This window comes from Haliotis rufescens, unplaced genomic scaffold, assembly GCF_023055435.1.
Source record: "Haliotis rufescens isolate VD_foot unplaced genomic scaffold, xgHalRufe1.0.p SCAF_13, whole genome shotgun sequence".
Taxonomy (NCBI): Eukaryota; Metazoa; Mollusca; class Gastropoda; order Lepetellida; family Haliotidae; genus Haliotis; species Haliotis rufescens.
In genome coordinates, this window is record NW_025963813.1 from 34,226,484 (window position 1) to 34,252,989 (window position 26,506).

Genomic DNA, 26,506 nt, shown 5'->3' on the forward strand with positions numbered 1-26,506 from the left:
CACTCACGACCAGCATAGGTTGCTTGGAATCTATTCTAACCAGGAATAGAACTTCTATGATATTATTAACGCATTATTAACTATTGGACAGTTGAAGACATAAGTTCATCTAAAGAACAATTTCCGGTGTTTTGACACACATCCGCATCCAAGCCGCCTCATCAAAACACCGAGGACCAGAGCTAGAATAAACGCGAATCAACTAATTTTGAAAGTTAAATACTTAGATAAAAGAGACATTGTCTTGTCACAGTAGTGAGTGAGTATAGTTTTTCGCCGCATTTGGCAATATTCCAGCAATATCACGGCGGGGGACACCAGAAATTTGCTTCACACATTGTACCCATGTCGGGAATCGAACCCGGGTATTCGGCGTGACGAGCGAACGCTTTAACCACTAGGCTACCCGACCGCCCCCTTGTCACAGTAGGGAAGAACTATATGCTTACCGTTAGGGTTGATTCTGTCAGTAGAAGTTAACGTAAATGATTGTCAACGAAGCGAAATACTGACCTTTAATCACGGTATGTCAGCATACACGCGTGATTCGTGCAGGAGGTCAGGGGGTTGTCTCGATAAGAGTCTCAAAACTCTATATAAATTGACATGAAATTACTGCTTCGTTAGCTGCGGCAGAAAGTCAACCCGGTGAGTAGTAACACAACGTGGATGTTTGCTTTTCAGTGGTTTATCCAAATAATTTTCATAACTATTTTGCCTCTTACGCTCAATGGAATCTGTTTCCGTGCACAATCGATACTCAGCATCCAATGGCGCTGAGGTTTTCTATTTAACATTTCTAATTATTTAATATATCTTTAAAAAAATGAGAATCGGGATCTGATCTGATCTGAGCTGTAAGGAGAGCTTCTATAACTTGTTTGTGTACTTCCTATATGCTCCAATCTGGTAAATGTGATAGTAACCATTACTACGTGTTTAACGGCAGGTTGCTTGCAGATATAATAGACTCATTTTCCGTAAAGTCACATTGGCGTTATGAAAATAAATCAAAATATACTTAAAATTTAACAGATCAACAGAAATACGTATTTTAACGGCCAAGCCGATATCAGCCACTGTGAATTGTGACAAATTTCTATTGAATAGGGAAAGGGTTTTGTCGCTTTTATTTATTGGAATGTGTACACAATCACAAAGAAATATTTAATGATTTCATGAAATCTATACAATCGACTGCTTTTGCAGAGATTTCTATTGAATGTGGAAAGGGTTTTGTCGCTTTTATTTATTGGAATATCCGATGATGTATACACAATCACAAAGAAATAAAATTAATGATTTCATGAAATCTATACAATCGACTGCTTTTTCAGAGATTTCTATTGAATATGGCAAGGGTTTTGTCGCATTTATTTATTGGAATATCCGATGATGTGTACACAATCACAAAGAAATATTTAATGATTTCATGAAATCTATACAATCGACTGTTTTTGCAGAGATTTCTATTGAATATGGAAAGGGTTTTGTCGCTTTTATTTATTGGAATATCCGATGATGTATACACAATCACAAAGAAATATTTAATGATTTCGTGACATCTGTACAATCGACTGTTTTTGCAGAGATTTCTATTGAATATGGAAAGGGTTTTGTCGCTTTTATTTATTGGAATATCGGATGATGTAAACACAATCACAAAGAATTATACTGATTTTTTATCGTTTTTTCTACGTTCAGAATCATGGAGCTGGTCTTATTGCTATTTTTGGCTATCGGCGCATCCGTCGAAGGTATTTGATTATCAATATATATCTCTAAGATGGAGTTGGTTGGTTGTTTTTTGTTTAACGCCGCACTCAGCAATATTCCAGCTTTATGACGGCGGTCTGTAATAATCAAGTCTGGACCAGACAATCCAGTGATTGATATCATGAGCATCAATCCACGCAGTTGGGATTGATGACATGCATCAACCAAGTCAGCGAGCCTGACCACCCGATCCCGTTAGCCGCCTCTTACGACAAGCATGGGTTGCTGAAGACCTATTCTACACCGGACCTTCACGGGTCCTCTAACATGAAGCAGGGGTGGTGGGGTAGCCTAGAGGTTAAAGCTATGGTTCGTCCGTTCCCCACATGAAACATGTCTGGTGTTTACCCGTAATGATGTTGCTACAAAGCTGCTAAAAGGGGCATAAACTCACACTCACTCACTCTTGCCGTACATTAATCGGAATCTATTGATTTCGTACGGGTAAACTAATCTGATTTGAGAGTTAACTATATTTGAGTTGTATGTTACCAGCTTCACTTCGCTAGGTTAATATTCTCTTCCCTACATATTTACCAAAACCAAAAACAATAGTCATTAACACTCATCTCAAGAGACTCAAGAAGCGTTGGGTCGTCACGCCGAGATCCCGGGTTTTATTTCCCACATGGTTACATTGTGAAAAGACCATTTCTGGAAAATTACCGACAGTGGAGTAAAGCCAGCAATTTTCCTGCTCACTGATAATTACGTTCACATGGTCTCTCATAGATTGGAAGGAATTGTTTTCCTTCTCTGAAACATAAAGAAGACAAAGACGTTTTTATTGGGAATAGCAATATGTTTGGTTGAAGCTTGATTGCTTCTAATGACGAGTTTCATCTTGTTGTTTTAAATCTGATGTTTTAAGATCACGAAATAAGCGCATGGATATCAAGAAGGACTAACTAACTCTGTTTTCTCCTCTTCCTAGGAACGGTTTTGTGGGTTCATAAAGAGTTTGACCCAGCAAACTACCGCAATGGTATGCATGCGCTGACCTCCAACGACTACGACCATGGATCTGGATCTGTCGTCACGGACCCTGACGGTGGAAGCAACCACGTCTTGAAAGTCTGGTACGAGAAGGGCCGCTACAGTAGCCATGGCCCCAATGAAGGTGTCCAGTTCTTTGCAACGCCGACTCAAGACCATAGCATCATGACCTTCAGTTATGATGTCTACTTTGACAAGAGCTTTGACTTCAGGCGCGGAGGAAAATTACCGGGGCTGTTTGGGGGATGGACCAACTGCTCTGGTGGAAGGCACTCGGACAACTGCTTCTCGACCAGGTTTATGTGGAGGGCGGACGGGGATGGAGAGGTGTATGGCTACATACAAGATAAAACTCATCAGATTGACGGTTTCTGTGACCACGTGGTCTGCAACTCCATAAAAGGGTACTCTATGGGACGTGGTAAATGGAGGTTCCAGCGAGGCGTTTGGCAGAACATCGCTCAGTCAGTCCGTCTCAACACCCCTGGGAAGACAGATGGTTCTATCAAGGTGTGGTATAATGGTAAACTGGTTTTCACTATCGACCAACTCAACATTCGGGCCAAAGCTAGCGTTGACTTGGATGGCATATTCTTCTCAACTTTCTTTGGTGGTCGTGACAGCACTTGGGCTCCAACTCATGACTGCTACTCCTACTTCAAGAACTTTGTTCTGTCTACCGATGCCGGCAACCCTGCCATCATAGGATAATGTACACATGTACACGCCAACATCATTTAATAAAATGGTTTCAATGAAAGTGGAGTTGTTCTCATCGTCGTCATCGAAATAGGAGTACACATAAAAACTGAAATGTTGATGATTTGCAGCATGTTTTAATTTAAAATCAGTTACAAGTATTTCACGGGAATAAGACGCATGGGTATGTTTGTAGATAATGTTTAAACGGGTAGATGAGGGGAGGAAATATTAAGGAAGTCAGACGTCCTACGAAAAGTGAAAGCAATTATAATGTCGAAAACAGTTCTGCCATTAGACATTATGTACAATGGCTTGCAGAATGATTGAAACACAATTCCAGCTATCGCACTCATACTTCCCTTTCCTTTACTTTGAATTTATTAATAGCAATCAAATAATATTTTTGGATCGACTAAACACAAACAAATGTTTGAAATTATTTCAAATATTTTGCGTCATTTGCATATGAATATCGTTGGCATCACCAAGGGAGATGCGTCTCGGTAGTGTTTCCACAATAAACTACAGTACAAGCAGAAGCCAAATCAGCCAGCATGCAGGTAACAGGACTGACGATGTGTCTGTCATTATGCATTTATCGATGTCAGGTACACAGCGTGCATACTCAACCTCTTCGTCACTTCCGTCTGCGCAGTCGTATGCGCAGTCACATCTCATAAGGAAATGAATACAAACGCTCCCATCTCTGCACGGAAACCACTGGTGGTTGCATGTCTGAAGTGAAAGGGTGTGTTACGTGATAAGCATGTAAATTGGTGTTTTATATAGTGATGAACGTAGCACAGACACGTGGATCGACAAGATTGTCTTTTAAAAAACATCTTCACCGCGTTATGCACTATAACTTCATTCAATACGTTTTTTTTAGATATGGTGAAGGGGCCATATCTGAAGACAGATTGTCTGGTCAAGACTCGATTATTTACACACCACCCTCATATATCTGGAATATTGCCGAGTGCGGCGTTAAAAAAAATAAAAAAATCATATATATCTGAAGACATCTAACTCGATTGTCTGCGTAACTGTGACAAGCTAGTTCATCTTACTGACCGTCTAAAATTATGAAAACATGAAACTTATCAATATTCAATAATTTCAGCATGTTGGTAAGTACAACGTTACATTACGTTCTCGCCCCGGAAGACGCCGGGGTAGAATAGGTCTTCAGCAACCCATACTTGCCGTAAAAGGTGACTATGCTTGTCGTAAAAGGCGACTAACGGGATCGGGTGGTCAGGCTCGCTGACTTGGTTGATGCATGTCATCGATCCCAATTGCGTGGATCGATGCTCATGATATTAATCACTGGATTGTCTGGTCCAGACTCGATTATTTACTGACCGCCGTCATATAGCTGGAATATTGCTGAGTGCGGCGTTAAACAACTAACCAACCAACAAACATTATGTTCTCACCATATTAGTGTGTGATGGGTGACACACTTGTGTGTTGCATGGCTCCATCTCAAGCTCCACACCGGGACAGTCGCCTCCAGGATCCGGTACAGGGTTGTTACATGGGCGATTCCTCACCCGGACTCCACCCCCACAAGTCAAGGAACAGGGGCTCATAGCACCCCATGTGCTCCACCCCCCAGGCACTGAAATATAATGTGATATAATATACATGTCAGTTTAATGTATCTTTTCTAGTTATCTCAGCAAATACAAATGGCATTGCGTTTCTTACACAATATACATGTCAACTCATGGGAATACGTATCTAGTGACACAATATACATGTCAACTCATGGGAATACGTATCTAGTGACACAATATACATATCAACTCATGGGAATACGTATCTAGTGACACAATATACATGTCAACTCATGGGAACAGGTATCTAGTGACACAATATACATGTCAACTCATGGGTATACGTATCTAGTGACACAATATACATGTCAACTCACGGGAACAGGTATGTAGTGACACAATATACATGTCAACTCATGGGAATACGTATCTAGTAACACAATATACATGTCAACTCACGGCAACAGGTATCTAGTGACACAATATATATGTCAACTCACGGGAACAGGTATCTAGAGACAAAATATGCATGTCAACTCACGGGAACAGGTATCTAGTGACACAATATACATGTCAACTCACGGGAACAGGTATCTAGTGACACAATATACATGTCAACTCATGGGAACAGGTATCTAGTGACACAATATACATGTCAACTCATAGGAACAGGTATCTAGAGACACAATATACATGTCAACTCACGGGAACAGTTATCTAGAGACACAATATACATGTCAACTCACGGGAACAGTTATCTAGAGACACAATATACATGTCAACTCATGGGAACAGTTATCTAGAGACACAATATACATGTCAACTCATGGGAACAGGTATCTAGTGACACAATATACATGTCAACTCATGGGAACAGGTATCTAGTGACACAATATACATGTCAACTCATGGGAACAGGTATCTAGTGACACAATATACATGTCACCTCATGGGAACAGGTATCTAGAGACACAATATACATGTCAACTCATGGGAACAGTTATCTAGAGACACAATATACATGTCACCTCATGGGAACAGTTATCTAGAGACACAATATACATGTCAACTCATGGGAACAGGTATCTAGTGACACAATATATATGTCTACTCATTGGAACAGGTATCTAGTGACACAATATACATGTCAACTCACGGGAACAGGTATCTAGTGACACAATATACATGTCAACTCACGGGAACAGGTATCTAGTGACACAATATACATGTCAACTCACGGAAACAGGTATCTTGTGACAAAATGTACAGTGTCATACACATGTGAACACGTGTGACACCCGTCTTAGGGTTCCGCAATTCGCTCTGCCAAGGACCTGTGATTGTGAACACTACTCCCAGTTCGCCCTGATTGTGCTCTGTGTTTTTCAGTACCATACCCATGCTTGTGTGTTATACGAGACTGGTAAACTTCTGACCTCGGTTGTGCCTCCTACATGAAGTACACTCGCCGTGAATCACTGAAACGCTGTTTAAAGCGACGTTAAACACCTTGACGTATCTACATAAACTAGTTGTGCTACAACAATCTGAATTCTTATGATTTCATTGTAATTTCTTAAAATAATTATTTTTGTCGGTCACCAGTTGCAAATTCCTGCACGCACAGTGATTTAACATGTATATCGAATAAAACCTCCATATCAGAAGGCAGCTTTCTCGAGCTTAACGGCACTAGTTTCAAACTTGCGACTACGCTTCGAAACATATTTTGATGGCCTAGATTGTATGGATATTATCACAAAAATCGTAATTGTCGTTCCGAATACCCTGTGTTAAATATTTCGTGGTTGCATGACTAGAAAACACATTCAGACTGTCACTTCCATGATCTGGTAAGTGACGCTCTGATTGGTTGGTTGAAATGTCGTTCTGACGTGACCCGTAATGGGATGTCGTCAGATCTTCGTTTAGCAAAAGCGAGAACTAAGATCTGATTGTAATGGTTCTGACAGTATATCGCGATGCTCTTTCACTATAAAACGAAGAATCTGTTCACCTGTAACAGGGTGTAAAATAGTCGTCTCATTGAATGAAACTCACATGGACACCTGATGCCTGGGTCACACGATACCATTTCCGTGAAACCTCCGGAACAGTTGGCTCCACCAAACTGCGGAGCTGGGTTGTTACAGTCACGTGACCTGGTTTGAGTTCCATTGTCACAGGTCACTGAGCATGCGCCCCACAAAGTCCAGGACTGGAAACCGCCATGAACTGAAAGACAAGTAGGTTACCTTAAAGTTTCATTATCATCAATAAACATTTATGCTTTATGAGTGAGAAAGTGAGTGAGTATGGTTTAACGCCGCTTTTAGCAATATTCTAGCAATATCACGGCGGGGGACACCAGAAATGGGCTTCACACATTTTTATATATTTTTTTAACATTTTTAATTTTTTTTGGACATCATTTATTCATGTTAATTGTCCACGATTTTACATGGCCCAGGGATTCACACATTGAACCCATGTCGGGAACCGAACCCGGGTCTACGGCGTGACGAGCGAACGCTTTAACCACAAGGCTACCCGACCGCCCCATTTATGCTTTGTGGAAAGGCAGATAAACACAGATACATGTTCTGGGTCGCGTGTCCCGTTTAGTGATCATGTGATACTCTGCGTATGCACCAGCACAGCTCTTGATACATACACACACAATGGACACCAAGGGTGCGTGAGTAAGTGAGTATCGTTTTACGCCGCTTATGCCAGCCACATGGCGTATCAAATGGGGCGATTAACGAAATCGGGTGGTCAGGCTCGCAAACTTAGTTGATGCATGCATCGTATCCCAATTTCGTGGATCGATGCTCATGATGTCAATCACTGGATTGTCTGGTCCAGTTGCGATAATTGACAGACCGCCGTTATAAAGCTGGAATATTGCTGAGTTCGACGTTAAATAACAAACAAACAATATCATAAATACTTGCTGTGCACATTGCAATATCGAACCAAGATCTTCGGCGTGAGTGATTGATTGAGTGAGTATGGTTTTACGCCGCTTTTAGCAATATTCCAGCAATATCACGGCGGGGGACACCAGAAATGGGCTTCACACATTGTAGCCATGTCGGGAATCGAACCCGGGTCTTCGGCGTGACGTGAGGACACTTTAACCACCCTGTATCCCAACAACCCCAGTATGGCAGGAAGGGGCTTCATAGTGTGCCTCACAGGTAGATCGACAGGTTTCCTGTTTGACAAGCTGATGAATTATCTCATCTCCACCAGTAAGAAAGTATATCTATCATACCCTTAAAGGAATAATGTAGCCATCACATTCAATCACAATAAAACTTTACAAATTATATATCCTCTGTACACACGCATTAGCCACTTACCAAAACGCATCATGAGGGGACGGGGCATGCGTTTTGACAATAAGTTCTCACCCGGGCAATTGACACCAGTGTTACAGGATTCCGTTTCGTTAGCCTGTCCTGCACAATCTATTCCACCATTAGCCGTTGCAGGGTTATCGCATAACCTTGACCTCTCGCGTGACCCAGACGCACAGGTTACAGAGCAAGGGCTCCACGGAGACCAGGTGCCCCAGTTACCATCCACTGTAAGCAGAGTTGAAAGAAAACAACATATTAACTGTCATGGCTGGCGCGATGTGTCCATAGAAGATTGATAAGAACCAAATGTTTTGACTTCTCCCACCTGGACAAAGAACGCCTGTGTGACAGGTTTGAGCTTCCTGCGCAACGCCGTCACAGTCTGTACCATTGAACTGTGGGGCAGGTTCCGTACATGACCTTGACCTCGTCAGGTTTCCACTTTCGCAGGTCACTGAACATGCGCTCCAGTTACCCCACTCTGTCCAGTTGCCGTCAACTGAAAAATAGAGTCGACAATGTCATGAACTATACCATCAACTGCAACATGCTATCAACTTTGATGTACTATCAACGATATCGTCCCATCATCTATAACATGTCATCAACGATACCGTGCGCCATCTATAACATGTCATCAACCTTATACCGTGCGTCATCTACAACATATCAGCAACTATACCGTGCGTCATCTATAATATATCAGCAACGATACCGTGCGTCATCTACAACATATCAGCCACCATACTGTGCGTCATCTACAACATATCAGCAACCATACCGTCCGTCATCTACAACATATCAGCAACTATACCGTACGTCATCTACAACATACCAGCAACTATACCGTGCGTCATCTACAACATATCAGCAACCATACCGTGCGCCATCTACAACATATCAGCAACCATACCGTGGGTCATCTACAACATATCAGCAACGATATCGTGCGTCATCTATAACATGTCATCAACGATACCGTGCGTCATCTACAACATATCAGCAACCATACCGTGCGCCATCTATAACATATCAGCAACTATACCGTGCGTCATCTACAACATATCAGCAACCATACCGTGCGTCATCTATAACATATCAGCAACCATACCGTGGGTCATCTACAACATATCAGCAACCATACCGTGCGCCATCTATAACATATCAGCAACCATACCGTGCGTCATCTACAACATATCAGCAACAATACCGTGCGTCATCTACAACATATCAGCAACCATACCGTGCGCCATCTATAACATATCAGCAACCATACCGTGGGTCATCTACAACATATCAGCAACTATACCGTGCGTCATCTACAACATATCAGCAACCATACCGTGCGCCATCTATAACATATCAGCAACCATACCGTGGGTCATCTACAACATATCAGCAACGATATCGTGCGTCATCTATAACATGTCATCAACGATACCGTGCGTCATCTACAACATATCAGCAACCATACCGTGCGTCATCTACAACATATCAGCAACTATACCGTGCGTCATCTACAACATATCAGCAACGATACCGTGCGTCATCTATAATATATCATCAACGATACCGTGCGTCATCTACAACATATCAGCAACCATACCGTGCGCCATCTATAACATGTCATCAACGATATCGTGCGTCATCTAAAACATGTCATCAACGATATCGTGCGTCATCTACAACATATCAGCAACCATACCGTGCGCCATCTATAACATGTCATCAACGATACCGTGCGTCATCTACAACATATCAGCAACCATACCGTCCGTCATCTACAACATATCAGCAACCATACCGTGCGCCATCTACAACATATCAGCAACCATACCGTGGGTCATCTACAACATATCAGCAACGATATCGTGCGTCATCTATAACATGTCATCAACGATACCGTGCGTCATCTACAACATATCAGCAACCATACCGTGCGCCATCTATAACATATCAGCAACTATACCGTGCGTCATCTAAAACATATCAGCAACCATACCGTGCGTCATCTATAACATATCAGCAACCATACCGTGGGTCATCTACAACATATCAGCAACCATACCGTGCGCCATCTATAACATATCAGCAACCATACCGTGCGTCATCTACAACATATCAGCAACAATACCGTGCGTCATCTACAACATATCAGCAACCATACCGTGCGCCATCTATAACATATCAGCAACCATACCGTGGGTCATCTACAACATATCAGCAACTATACCGTGCGTCATCTACAACATATCAGCAACCATACCGTGCGCCATCTATAACATATCAGCAACCATACCGTGGGTCATCTACAACATATCAGCAACGATATCGTGCGTCATCTATAACATGTCATCAACGATACCGTGCGTCATCTACAACATATCAGCAACCATACCGTGCGTCATCTACAACATATCAGCAACTATACCGTGCGTCATCTACAACATATCAGCAACGATACCGTGCGTCATCTATAATATATCATCAACGATACCGTGCGTCATCTACAACATATCAGCAACCATACCGTGCGCCATCTATAACATGTCATCAACGATATCGTGCGTCATCTAAAACATGTCATCAACGATATCGTGCGTCATCTACAACATATCAGCAACCATACCGTGCGCCATCTATAACATGTCATCAACGATACCGTGCGTCATCTACAACATATCAGCAACCATACCGTCCGTCATCTACAACATATCAGCAACCATACCGTGCGTCATCTATAACATGTCATCAACGATACCGTGCGCCATCTACAACATATCAGCAACCATACCGTGCGCCATCTATAACATGTCATCAACGATATCGTGCGTCATCTATAACATGTCATCAACGATACCGTGCGTCATCTACAACATATCAGCAACCATACCGTGCGCAATCTATAACATGTCATCAACGATATCGTGCGTCATCTATAACATGTCATCAACGATACCGTGCGTCATCTACAACATATCAGCAACCATACCGTGCGTCATCTATAACATGTCATCAACGATACCGTGCGTCATCTACAACATATCAGCAACCATACCGTGCGCCATCTATAACATGTCATCAACGATATCGTGCGTCATCTATAACATGTCATCAACGATACCGTGCGTCATCTACAACATATCAGCAACCATACCGTGCGCCATCTATAACATGTCATCAACGATATCGTGCGTCATCTATAGCATGTCATCAACGATACCGTGCGTCATCTACAACATATCAGCAACGATACCGTGCGCCATCTACAACATATCAGCAACGATACCGTGGGTCATCTACAACATATTAGCAACCATACCGTCCGTCATCTACAACATATCAGAAACGATACCGTGCGTCATCTACAACATATCAGCAACCAACAGTGCGTCATCTACAACATATCAGCCACCATACCGTGCGTCATCTATAACACATCATCAACGATACCGTGCTCCGTCTATAACACATCATCAATGATACCGCGCTCCGTCTATAAAACATGATCAACGATGCCGTGTCATCATCTATAACACATCATCAGGCAGTTAAACCTGATAGGTTTCCAAATGGACACAGAAATTAAGTACCGAACAGTCATCAGAGAAAAGTACTCCCAAAGAAATTCATGACCGCATGTCACAAAAGTATGATGATAAGTGCCCCAGCTATTCCACTGTTGAACGGGGTAAGATATGTTTAAGGCTGGGAGAACAAGCCTTGGTGATGACCCAAGGTCTGGATCCCTAAACTTCCATCAATGAAGATTCAATCAAGGAGACAGAAAAACGCATACAGTCACTCAAACGTATTACTATTGCTGAACTTGAGGAAGACAAGTCTAAGCCATTGATCCATTGAGCCTATTATTCATGAACATTTACATTTATCTGCTTGTTGGGTGCAAGAGTGTCTAAATTTTGATCTTAAGGAAAAAAGGACTGACATTGCCAGAGACAATTTAGAGCTAACTGAGGAGAATTTCGTCAAATTCAAAAAGAGATTAGAAACGGGTGATGAAACATTGGTCTACCACTATGAACGTCAATCCATGGAATGGCACCATTCCACTTTTCCGGGATCAAAGAAATTCAAGTCTTCAAGATAAGTGAAGAAAGTTATGGCCACTGTATTCTGAGATGCAAAGGATGTGATCCTTGCTGATTACTTACTGATTGCCTACTATGCTGATTCGCCTAATCGCTAGAGAGATTCTACCAAAGAAAAGTGGCGACGAATGCTGTCTGCTGGAGTTCTACTACTTCATGACAATGCCTCTAATCACACTCCTCGACTCGCAAAAGGCGACAATGTGGGTTTGAAGAGCTTCTCCACACGCCATACTCCACCTGTTTCCTAAACTGAAAGAACACCTTCGTGGAAAGAGCTATGACGACAACGATGACCTCAAAGCTGCTGTGAATTGATTTTTCAGGGTGGCTTCAGAAAACCTCTTCCTTACTGGAACTGAAAAGCTTCACTATCGAAATGAGAAGTGTATTGAAAAAAAGGAGATAATGTTAAAGAAAAAAATACAAACACTTTCACAATTGATGGCTTTGTTTGTAAGACTTAGAACCTTTTTGAGGAGCCTTCGTAGCAGGTGACTGCAATATCCTTTCAGCATTACATGCCATCAAATTGTACATGCCAAGAACAAGGCATCAACCACAACTCGACACCGGAGACACCATAACATCTCTCCTTTGCACAACAGGGTCATGAGCGGATCAGCGGCCTGTTAATAAACTTAGAGAATGGCCGAGTGACCACTGAATCATATGGACCCGTGAAGATCCGGGGTAGAATAGGTCTTCAGCAACCTATGCTTGCCGTAAAAAGGCGACTATGCTTGTCGTAAGAGGCGACTAACGGGATCGGGTGGTCAGGCTCGCTGACTTGGTTGGTGCATGTCATCGATCCCAATTGCTCGGATCGATGCTGATGATGTCATACACTGGATTGTCTGGTCCAGACTCGATTTACACGCTGGAATATTGCTGAATGCGGCGTTAAACAATGAACCAAACCAAACTGAATCATACGACTCTGTGGATGAAGTGTGTGATACTGCAGGCGGACCATAAAGATGTGGTGACACAAAACGTGGCAGTCGGGCATTGTTTGTTTGTTTGTTTGTTTGTTGTTAAACGCCGCACTCAGCAATATTCCAGCTATATGACGGCGGTCTGTAAATAATCGAGTCTGGACCAGGCAATCCAGTGATTGATGTCATGATCATCGATCCATGCAATTGGGATCGATGACATGCATCAACCAAGTCAGCGAGCCAGACCACCCGATCCCGTTAGTCGCCTTTTACGACAAGCATAGTCACCTTTTACGGCAAGCATGGGTTGCTGAAGACCTATTCTACCCCGGAATCTTCACGGGTCCAGTCGGGCATTGATGTGTCTGGTACGTTAAATAAGAATACTATGTGTTGATGACTTGACACTGGGACAGCGGCTCGGCAGGTTGGCTGCAGATGACTGACGTTGGTGGGTTGGTTGTTTAACGCCTCACTCAGCAATATTCCAGCTATATGACGGCGGTCTGTAAATAATCGAGTCTGGACCAGACAATCCAGGTATTGATATCATGAGCATCGATTCATACAACTGGGATCGATGACATGCATCAACCAAGACAGCGGGCCTGACCACCCGATCCCGTTAGTCGCCTCTTACGACAAGCATAGTCGCCTTTTACGGCAAGCATGGGTTGCTGAAGACCTATACTACCCCGGATCTTCACGGGCCAGCTGACAGACGCTTCCAACGTTCCACATGGCCATTGCTGAACAATTGTCACAACGCATTTGTACTTTACGAAAAAGTAACACAATGACATATTTTTACGAAATACTAGTGCTGTGGACCAACAGGTGTACTCGTGTGTTCAAAGAACAGATAGCTCAAACCTATTTAACCCTGGCACACAAGTCATGTCAAATTAGAATTGTACCGGCATGCGTTACACATGTGAAAAGCCACGTGTCCTATCAGGACACATAATCCCATCCTAGTCGTGACATTCAGCTGCATTTGTCTAAGAATGGAAAATAAGTCGAAATGCCCTCAGTCAAGGATACTGATTATTGAGATTGCAATAATTGCCTCAACTAGTGGGACAACATACATGCCTCAAATCTCAAAACATTAAACCAAAAAATGCATACCAGCCATATTTGCCGACTGTGATGAGATGCAACTGATATGCACATGTATGACACATTAATATAACACGAGTGCGTCGCTAATTATAAGAATGTCTCGCCGAGGTGACACTGATGATTGGCATGTTAATACTGATGCTCTTTCTCTGTATCAGCAATGGTGCATCTTTCATCATTATATATTTTTGTTGTTGTTTTTTAACGCCGCACTCAGCAATATTCCAGCCATGTGACGGTGGTCTGTAAATAATCGAGTCTGGACCAGACAATCCAGTGATTGATATCATGAGCATCGATCCAAGCAATTGGGATACGATGACATGCATCAACCAAGTCAGCGAGCCTGACCACCCGATCCCGTTAGTCGCCACTTACGACAAGCATAGTCGCCTTTTTACGGCAAGCATGGGTTGCTGAAGACCTATTCCACCCCGGATCTTCACGGGTCACATTTATTTATTATTATTAGGTGAGGTGAAATGGGGTTTAACGTCGCGTCCAAGATTATTATAGTGACGTGCATGTGTGTGTGTGCATGTGTGCGTGTGCGTGTGCGTGTGTGTGTGTGTGTGTGTGTGTGTGTGTGTGTGTGTGTGTGTGTGTGTGTGTGTGTGTGCCTGTACCAGACCGCACTAATGCTGATTTTATAGTGCTAGCCCACTGAGACACAATGCCGCATTTTAACATGTAAACCTCACTCGGACACAATATACAGACTATGTGCCGACCAGTCCTTGTTTTAGACGCTCAATGTCGAGTACTAGTCAGTGTAACAACATGTACCAATTTTTTACGTATTTTTGTAATGATGCGGCCGATTACCCAGCCCCCGACCTTCCTCTTTCCGGGCGGACGCTCCACCACTTGACCACGGAGGCGGTTTAATTATTATAACGTTTAAATTAATACAAATAAATGTTTAAAGTTGCATAGAGCTTGATGCATGCTGTGAACTGTTTTTTGCACAACAATGTAAAATATTAACACAGAAACCCAAGTTACTACGATTACAGGAATAACATATTATCCTATTGTTATCGCAGCATTCATAGTCGTTTCTATGGAACTATTCTGATTATATTAAATGACTTGTGTATGGATGAAACATAACATCAATATTAGTTACAACTGGGATAACATTTCATTTAACAATACAATAGCTGATTTCCTGATTGGGAGTCACGTGTACATCATAATAAAAATCATAATAATAATATGCGATTGTACAGCGACGATCATAGCACCCTATTTTTTAACTATGACTGAAAATGTCACAGCGGTAAAACTTGATTGTGGAGGTGGGCCCAGGGTCATATTCTATTTATAACTTACTAGGACAATCAGCTATTGGGGACACACAGACTTCAGTCTCGGACAGGCTCCCTTGACACGGCAAGCCGTTCTGCGCAGGTGCAGGATTGTCACAGTTCCGGTTCCTGGAAATAGTTCCGTTCCCTCCACAGCTGACTGTACATGTGGTCCAAGATGTCCAAAGGCTGAACCCTCCATTAACTGTCAATTAAAGAACACACGTAATGACTTTCGAAAGCATACTGATTCATTGACCGAGGAAAAAATGACGCGCACACCTCATGGCGTTTTAGAAACAGCGAGTATGTTTTGCGCTGCTTTTAGCAATATTCAAGCACGGCCGGTCACACCAGAAATTGACTTCACATATTCTACATATGTAAGTAGTTAAATTGCTGTTGGTTCCTCATGTCGAATAGCTACGATCAGCTACACTGAGTGAAACCAAATACTTCCCCCAACGTTTTACTTGTGCTTAAAGCGGCGTTGAAGCCAACTCACGAGATCGACATTGTGTCATATTGAGATTATAACAGCTTGTATTGTTCATCATAAAGATCATAACAAAATTTACCCACCTCGCCTGGGAGCTGCTAAGTCTTCGTCAATGGACCCATCGCCGTCATCATCTGGAATCGAACTGTATGGTTAGAATGGTATTTAGCTACATCGAGAAATGCAACTCCCATAGCAAATCATCCGTATTCATATAACCCCTCAAGAAACTCGTAAGTCAGGAGCTCCCTAGACGCCACAGGGACAAGTCCTTTTTCTTTAACCCTAACCTTGAAGAAAACTGGAACTACACCACTTCCATAAAAAAAAATTCACAGTTATCAATTCCGCCGGAATGTCTCTGTTGTGTGATATCCTCCGCAATAATTTTAGACAAAGCAAAATTACTCTTCATGGTATCTGTAAATTGTTTACATTGTACCAAGTAACCATTCACGGCGTTATTTGGTGAATAGTTTGAAGTCTAAATGTCGGGTAATTTAATTCCGAATATACCACATGTGATCAGGGGAATCTAAAATTTATCACATTGCCAATGAACATTCTGAAACAATTAACTGGAGAAACGTTCAGCATGTTTAGAAAAATCACCAACTCCAAAGTAACTGTTATTTTATAATCATGTTTCAGGTATGCTGTCTATGTCTATTTCACACTCAGCTGATTTAGATCCATCCCTGAATTCCATCATACATTTCATGGATTAAATGACAAATTGTATTTGTCACTAATATGGAAATGGTCTCGCTGAAATCAAGCCAAATAAATCAGGTGTGAAAACGAACGATGTGCTCGGCAAACTGTACTGGTTTAAAAATGTAAACAAATCTAAATTCAAATTTTACACTGTGTAGCAATTTCGCTAATTTCGATAGATCAATTTGACTATTCGTTGCATACTTTGACACATACTGTTCAGAAAAGACTATAGTAACAAGGATTGAGGAATATATATAATATGTTTCAGTTCGTCATGACTGACGCAAAATCACACGCAACGGCGACGTTTATTATCTGCATTTCGGATATAAACAAATACCAATACACAGATAGTCAGACTGATTTCTGATGACGTACATGATTCATATATGTAAATACGATCCCTGAATGACAGGTAGTGATGTCATATTGTTGTACATAGCTGGTGTTTTCTTTAAAGTATAGGTCGGAGCACACACCATAATTCTACCAGTTTACAAGTTCAGTCATGTCGGATAAATTGTATTATTATATTATATATGTTTTTTTATATATAAGTACGCAATAAACATCAAGTATATCATATCACAATATATTGACACCTTTCCCTTTAGTCGTTAGTAATACCCGTTAAGTCCCGGGATAGAATAGGTCTTCAGCAACCCATGCTTGCCGTAAAAAGCGACTATGCTTGTCGTAAGAGGCCACTAACGGGATCGGGTGGTCAGGCTCGCTGACTTGGTTGATGCATGTTATCGTATCCCAACTGCGTGGATCGATGCTCATGATGTCAATCACTGGATCGTCTGGTCCAGACTCGATGATCTACAGACCACCATCATATATTTAGAATACTGCTGAGTGCGGTGAAAACAACAATATGTGACTTGTCGTCAGTAAGCCTCACCGAGTAATGAATCTCTAACACTCGTCATTTATATTATCTATTTAGTACATATTTGTCAGTGCATACGCACAGAGCAGAGGAACGCTTTTTAAACATTTTACCTCATGTAGGATCAAAATACATTGAGTATCAATAAGTTATATTTACTATTTCATATTGTCATACGGGGCAGTCGGGTAGCCTAGTGGTTAAAGCGTTAGCTCGTCACGCCGAAGAACCGGGTTCGATTCCCGACATGGGTACAATTTTTGAAGCCCATTTCTCATGTCCCCCGCCGTGATATTGCTAGAATATTGCTAAAAGCGGCGTAAAACCATACTCACTCACTCATATTGTCATACCAACAATCGTCAAGCTGTGTCGATGCTACATTATTATCAGCCATTTACAGAACCACCAGGCTCTCACATATTCAAATGATAAACACATTTCCGTATTAATATTTCTTTAATCATCAATGTTCAAATTACCGAGTCCATTGGCTTCTTCTTCGTCAATTCGACCGTCACAGTCATTGTCCACGACATCACCGGCTACGACACTTGTAGTTGAACAGGCCTAAACGAGGGACAGAATACCTAAGTGTGTCAATATGGCTTGACATATTACGACACAGAAACATGTTAGGACACAGAAAATATAGTCATGATGATGTTGTTCATTGGAGTTTATCGGTTCAGGTCTTGCACAAATATGTGATATGGATCTGAGAGTGAGTGAGTGAGTTGGGTTTAACGCCGCTTTTAACATTATTCCAGTTAAATCACGGCGTGTCAGCTTAATGTGGGAGGAAAGCCCGAAGTGATGCAGGTCTCAGACGTTTACCACTTCGGTGAAACCCACGAGCACAGGTATGGTGCTGACAAACCTAGAAACATAATCGGGGCGAACCGGGATTCGAACCCACAATCATAGGTTTCTGGCGTGCCAAAGGGACGCACCTCTGCAGAGCGAATCGCGGCGCCTTAGACGACTGGGCCACCCGTGTCCCCTATGGATCTGAGAAGATTGAAAGTTAGACGGCCGTAGGCAATTATTCGAAAACATATTTCTCAGCTTGATGGCTCCGGGGTGATCAACAATTCTAACCTTGTTCTTCAATGCCCACCTTCATCTGGACAAGGGTGGCCAAGTCGTCTTAAGGTGCCGCAGTTGGCTGTGTCGAGCTGAATCCCTCAGGCTTACCAGACATTTTATGGATTCGAATTCCATGGGCCTTGGTTGTTTCATGATTTGTCAGAACCAATCCCTATTCGTGGGTTTCACCAAAATGGCAACCATTTGCATCACTACGGGCTTTCCTCCACATCAATAAGACACGCTATGATATAACCGATATACTGTTGAAAGCGGCGTTAGGGGGCACGGTGGCCCAGTCGTTTAAGGCGCTGCGATTCGCTGTGCAGAGTTGCGTCCCTTGGGTACGCCAGAAACCTATGATTGTGGGTTCGAATCCCGGTTCCCCCGATTATGTTTCTAGGTTTGTCAGCACCGTACCCGTGCTCGTGGGTTTCACCGAAGTGGTAAACGTCTGAGACCTGCATCACTTCGGGCTACCCTCCCACATTAAGCTGACACGCCGTGATATAACTGGAATACTGTTAAAAGCGGCGTTAAACCCAACTCACTCACTCACTCACAGTGTTCACACGATCTACATTGTATCGTATTGAAGTTATAACAGCTTGTCTCTGGTAACCTTTATATCTACTCACTTCTTCCAAGAATGGAAGTGAAACCAAAGTCACTCACACACCCCACGTACCTCATTGATTAAGGCAAGTCTCATCCCTGACGAGTAGGCGTAGGACGTAAAGGGCGCTACCCCGGTACACAGGCCCATGAAGACAACAGTGGGGTCCTCGTGGTACACGTCGTGATTGCCGGGGTTGACGCTGACAGTTCCGGCAACCAGATCTACAACATAAAGCCGGACCAGACTTTAGGTTCCTCTCTGTCCCACAGACAATGTCGAGTGAGACAACTGTTAAGTTAGAAGTGGACTTGTGCTATGATTGGTATCGGAAACGCCCTGAGCTACAAAGGATGAACAGTGCGTCCTTAACGGTTTGGTGCATTAAGTACAATGCTTTCCATGCCTTTCATTACTTCTGCTACTACTGCGAATACTACTAGTACTACTACTACTTCTGCTACTACTACTACTACTGCTACTACTACTACTTCTGCTACTACTGCGAATACTACTACTTATTACTACTACTACTACTTCTACTTATGCTACTACTACTAGTACTACTTACTACTACTACTACTACTTATGCTGCTACTACTACTACTACTACCACTACTACTACTACTTCTGCTGCTACAACTACTACTTCTACTACGACTACGACTACGACTACAACTACTACTTCTGCTGCTACTACTACTACTACAACAACTACTACTACTACTACAACAACTACTTCTACTACTTCTGTTTCTACCACTACTACTACTACTACCACCACTACTACTACTACTTCCACTACTCCTCCTCTTCCTCCTACTACTACTACTTCTACTACTACTACTATTACTACGTGCACTGCTACTGCTAGTGCTATTGATATTAATAACCGCCGTCATATAATTGAAATGTTGCCGAATGTGGCCTAAAACAACAAACAAACTGATATTAATATTGCTGCTACTACTGCATTTACTTTTTCTATTTCTAGAAGACCTTCTGCTGCTGCTATATATAACTAATACTACTGTCACCAATGCTTCTACTACAACCACCACCTCCACTACCACGACAGCTGCCACTACCACTCCTACGACTACTACTGATACCTTACCTGCTGAATCTGGCACATTGATCCATGTTATGCCCAGACTATCGATGGCAACATTGTCTAATCTGAGACCCGATGTCGCGTCGACATTGACGACGATGCTGAGGTAGTTTGTGAAGTTGCCGCTTGGCGTCTCTACTGTACTGAAGACGTAGTTGGGGGCGTATTGCGCTGTAGGGGGCAGCAGGTACATAGAAGGGTCCCCGCCGTTCGGATCCGAAACGGCATCGGTTTTACTGAACACACCCACCAGTACTGGCTTCGAGGCAGTGATGGACTTCACTTCTCCTGAATTAGTTCCTAGCTCGAAGAACCCTCCTGGAAAAAAGGCATTCTTATTGTACCATCCATCCATCACCATCACCAATCCATACTGTACATCCATCATTACCATCATCCATCTTACATCCATCCATCCATCTTCCACTCCATACTCCATTCCATCCATATTTCATCTCTCCATCTTACATCCATCCCCTACTCTCCATCTTCCACTATCCATCCATATTTCATCCATCCATCTTACACCAATCCATCCCTCCTCCACTATCCATCCTCCACTAACCATCTATATTTCATCAATCAATCTTACACCCATCCATCTTACACCCATCCATCCCACCTCCTCTATCCATCAATCCATCCTCCACTATCCATCCATCTTACACCCATCCATCAATCCACTACTCTCCATCATCCACTATCCATCAATCATCATCATCATCATCAATCCGTCCGTCCGCCCATCAATCCATCCAGTTATATATCTACGTACTTACCGATCTATGAAATGGAACCTTTCAGGTAAATATAAGTGACTGATATCCAGAAATGTCCGTTTCACTTGAACAATCGCCATGTTCGTGTAGTTTATTTTACATATATAGAGACATGTATGTGGTATAAACAAACTAGTGTTACAACTTCTACATCGGATGTTCTAATAACTTGTACTGTTGCTCAGGCCAATGTTATCGCCCTAATTCGGTAAAAATAAAACATGTGAACTGGGCTATATCAAATGGCAATTACCGGCAGCTGTGATAGTGACGCTGCCGACCCCAGTGATAGTCACTATAGTGGACGCCTCAGCGGCCAGGATTCGAACCAGGTCCCCCGTTGTTCTGTCTGGAGTACTGACGTAGACAAACTCCTTGCCCCATGTATTGATCGGCGACATCTGCTCTACCACGTGGTCGCCACTTCCGGCTAGAATCGGAACCGGAATTTTCCTGTTGCCAGAAAACACTGCGACGGGTTTATTAGCTTGGATCAAAGTTCCCGTGAAATCCACATTTGTCTGTTCTTGATAAAGATGAACCGTTTCGAAACGATTGATGCGAAGCTTGAGGACATCTCCATCAATGTACGTGACGCCGCCAAAAACGATGTTGATTGGCTGCGACGGCGGGGACGGCAGTACGATGTGGACGTCGGTAGAGTCCTCTGTCCCTACGAACATCATTGCGGGGTTGGTCCGGTACGTCATGATGTAGTATGCAGTACCCAACGCCTCCGTCGGCACCGCTACAAATGCGTCGGTGGAGTATGTCTCCTTGTTGACACAGTACACCGTTATTTCTTCCGTGGATTCTATCAAGACTCCTTTATTTTCTGCGGCTGAGCCTGTGCCCCGAAGTGACGATGGCAGGGTTAGTTTAGAGACGGTTCCCCTAGTGACGACCGTCTCACGGAGAAGGGATGGGTTATAGGATGGAGCCGTCACGGTGACGTTCGCCGGTGTATTGGAGATTGTGGTGACAAATATCTCTAAATCCAAGGTGGCCCCTGTCTCTTCGTTGTCAAGGAAACCGACGATGAATTCCAAGCCTATGTTGTTTCTTGCTACGAAAGAAAAAAACATATCGTTTAGTTTTTGTTTTGTGAAAACATATTGAAGTCAATACTTCCGCTGCCAAGCATGATGCCCCCCCCCCCCCCCCCCCACCCCCACCCCCATCCCCACCCCCATCCCCACCCCCCACCCCCAATTCATTACCAACATTTTGTACAAATATGATTGTACAATGCTTCTAATATTCACTTCTGTCTCTCTAATATCTGCATGATGTACATCAATTATGCATGTAATATATATGCAACGTATGAATATAGAAGACAGAACCCTTTGCATATTCACCATTACCATAGTAATGAAATATGTATTCACTATACAGGGAATAGTATGCATTCACTAATATACAGTGTATGTGTACAATGTATGTGTACAATGTATGTGTACAATGTATGTGTACAATGTATGTGTACAATGCTTCTATTATACATACATGTATTTTAAGCAAATCACCTGCAGGCAGCTCGACAAGCATATAATTCATTATCTTGCAATGATTTTCAAGCTATTGATGTAGATATACCGTGTTCATGTAATTAGCACCCCGGGCGTTTGAAAAATTGACAAAGCGGGGCGCATATTATGACCCTACACAGATCGAGCGATACGGAACAGAAATAGTTAAGACATCCATGAATAATCGATAATAGTTTAAAACTAGGCAGTTTTATAGTTATATAGTGCTTCTGTTTACACAAGCAAATATGTCATGTAAACTGCCACTCTTAGAAGGGGGCGTTTATGATGATTATTTACAGATCCCTTTAGAAATTGATCAAGGGACGATTATTGGAGCAGTGCGCTTAATACTGTGAATACGGTATTGATTCTCTCGAAAGTGTGCTGCTATATATCAGTATTCCTTTCCTATATATTTTGTATTCCTATGACCTCAAAGTTTATCTGTAGTCATTATTCCTATGACCTCAAAGTTTATCTGTAGTCATTATTCCTATGACCTCAAAGTTTATCTGTAGTCATTATTCCGATGACTTCAAATTTTATCTGTAGTCATTATTCCTGTGACCTCAAAGTTTCTCTGTAGTCATTATTCCTATGACCTAAAAGTTTATCTGTAGTCATTATTCCTATGACCTCAAAGTTTATCTGTAGTCATTATTCCTATGACCTCAAAGTTTATCTGTAGTCGTTATTCCTATGACCTCAAAGTTTATCTGTAGTCATTATTCCTATGACCTAAAAGTTTATCTGTAGTCATTATTCCTATGACCTAAAAGTTTATCTGTAGTCATTATTCCTATGACCTCAAACTTTATCTGTAGTCATTATTCCTATGACCTCAAACTTTATCTGTAGTCATTATTCCTATGACCCAAAAGTGTATCTATAGTCATTATTTCTATGGCCTCAAAGTTTATCTGAAGTCATTTTTCCTATGACCTCAAAGTTTATCTTCCTATGACGTCAAAGTTTATCTGTAGTCATGTCATTATGTTGGTTGCTGTTTAACTCTTAATCGAGCAGCTCCACGAAAGCGGCCTGTAATAATCGAGCCTGGACCAGTTAACCTGTGATAATGCGAGCAAGGTATCCCACCAACGTACCTCATTAACGCACCTCACCAACGTACCTCACTAACGCACCTCACCAACGTACCTCACCAACGTACTTCACCATTAACCAAGTCACAGAACCTGACCTCCCAATCCATGCATGTGCTTCGTACGAATATAGAAGGAGATCTGTTCTCACCTGTCATTCCCATGCACGTTAGGGAAATTTGTTGGTTAATACGTGCAAGGCCATCGACAGGGGTTCTGGCCTTATTGCTAAAACAATGATGTAAGCACCGTCAGCTATCGTTTCCTTAATGGTTAATGTGCTGAAACTTAGATACAGAGTAGGGGCACGATGGCATAGTCGTCTGAGTCGGAATGTGTAGAGCTACGTCCTATTTGGAGTGCCAGAAACCTCGGCTTCATCGTGGGTTTGAATCCCAAATTCGCCCTAATCATGTTTCCAGGTTTGTCAGCACCATTCTCGCACTCAAGGATTTCACAGAAGTAAAATAAATGCATCACTTTGGGTTGACACGCTGTGACGTAAATAAAATGCTGTTCAAAGCGGTATTATAGATATTTGCCAAACTCATTCTGGCCAAATCTGTCTCATTGCCGTTCATTTTGTATCTCAAGTTTTAAAATATTAGTACGTACCTCCAAGGCACATCGCTGCCACGGATAGGAGTACCACTATCAGGAGGACATTCATCTTCTCCGTGTCCAAGCGGCGCGCACTCTATGTATGTCCATTAGGGCGAATACTAAACATCGAAATGTAGAATTACCTAACATATACAAATAAAATAAACCGTTAACAAAACCCCAGTGTGTGATGTAAGGGGATATCACCTGGTCCACACACCAGTGGCTACACGTTCTCCGTGGTACGACGTCGCTTAAGTAACGTCAACATTGGTACCCCTAAGTAGTTCATTGATCGAATGGTTTATCCTGTGTCAAAACACAGACCATATACAACTGAGATATCCTTCAGTTCCCTATTTGATGATGATATAGAGAATCTCAACACGAGTTAATAAAAGTCGAAAAATTCCGAGGCTTGCCGAGGATTTTTTCCACTTTTATCAACAAGTGTTGATATCAAAAGACACGAGGGTGAAATTTTATTTATCATCCAACATCATTCTTCCAACTTTTTAAATTTGTAGACAGTAATTAGCAGTGTCTTCAGTGTAAAAAGTACTGCTAACAGCTTCAGTATCAGAGCCATAAGTGATGTCATTTGATTGTGACGTCATGGTAACCAGTGACGTCACAATGGTCTGCAAAGCATTGTGATGTAATTTCATTGCAGCGATATCTACAGTGTAGATATCGCTTGATCTAATCAAAGCGATATCTCCTGTGGGAGCCAGTTTTGGATGATAAATAGAGAATCTCACCCGAGTGTCTTTTGATATCAAATATATCAACACGAGTTGATAAAAGTGGAAAAATTCCGAGGCTTGCCGAGGATTTTGCCACTTTTATCAACGAGTGTTGATATATTTGATATCAAAAGACACGAGGGTGAGATTTTATTTATCATCCAACATCATTCTTCCAACTTTTTCAGTTTGTAGAAAGTAATAAGCAGTGTCTTAAGTGTAAAAAGTACTGCTAACAGCTTCAGTAGCAGAGCCATTAGTGATGTCATTTGATTGTGACATCATGGTAACCAATGACGTCACAATGGTCTGCAAAGCATTGTGATGCAATTTCATTGCAGCGATATCTACAGTATAGATATCGCTTGATCTCACACAAGCGATATCTCCTGTGGGAGCCAGTTTTGGATGATAAATAGAGATTACTACAAGAGTGTCTCTTAGATATCATTTATCTTACAGCGGATTGTTTCGAAACGTATGTCACGAGCGAAAGCGAGTTAGATACGCTTTGATTTGGTTCTTTGTTTGTTTGTTGTTTAACGCCGCACTCAGCAATATTCCAGCTATATGACGGCGGTCTGTAAATAATCGAGTCTGGACCAGACAATCCAGTGATTGACATCATCAGCATCGATCCACGCAGTTGGGACACGATGACATGCATCAACCAAGTCAGCGATCTGACCACCTGATTCCGTTAGTCGCCTCGGACGACAAGCATAGTCGCCTTTTACGGCTTGCATGAGTTGCTGAAGACTTATTCTACCCCGGATCTTCACGGGTCTTTGAAACAACGCTGTGTAAGATAAATGGTATCTGATAGGCACGAGTGCAGTTATCTGTTTCTCGGGCCTGGAATTCGATCTCACACATATGTTTGATATCATTTATCTCAAATGGGTTTCTCACCCA

At 42.3% G+C, this 26,506-nt stretch overlaps 2 protein-coding genes across 2 annotated transcripts; one reads left to right on the plus strand and one right to left on the minus strand.

Annotated features, from left to right (window-relative positions):
• The first annotated feature begins 545 nt into the window (after positions 1-545).
• Positions 546-3,532, plus strand: LOC124151565. The gene is made up of 3 exons (XM_046524084.2): positions 546-648; positions 1,705-1,757; positions 2,711-3,532. Exons 2-3 carry the CDS (start codon positions 1,709-1,711, stop codon positions 3,481-3,483), a joined length of 822 nt encoding a protein of 273 aa, XP_046380040.2. The 5' UTR covers positions 546-648; positions 1,705-1,708; the 3' UTR covers positions 3,484-3,532.
• A 60-nt stretch (positions 3,533-3,592) lies between these two features.
• On the minus strand, positions 3,593-24,927 carry LOC124151564. Its single transcript, XM_046524083.2, has 12 exons — positions 24,858-24,927; positions 21,858-22,670; positions 20,829-21,143; positions 19,784-19,935; positions 18,489-18,576; positions 16,475-16,525; positions 15,918-16,097; positions 8,730-8,903; positions 8,456-8,629; positions 7,098-7,271; positions 4,914-5,098; positions 3,593-4,209 (listed from the first exon to the last, which is right to left on the minus strand). Exons 1-12 carry the CDS (start codon positions 24,910-24,912, stop codon positions 3,997-3,999), a joined length of 2,574 nt encoding a protein of 857 aa, XP_046380039.2. The 5' UTR covers positions 24,913-24,927; the 3' UTR covers positions 3,593-3,996.
• Positions 24,928-26,506: the final 1,579 nt, after the last annotated feature.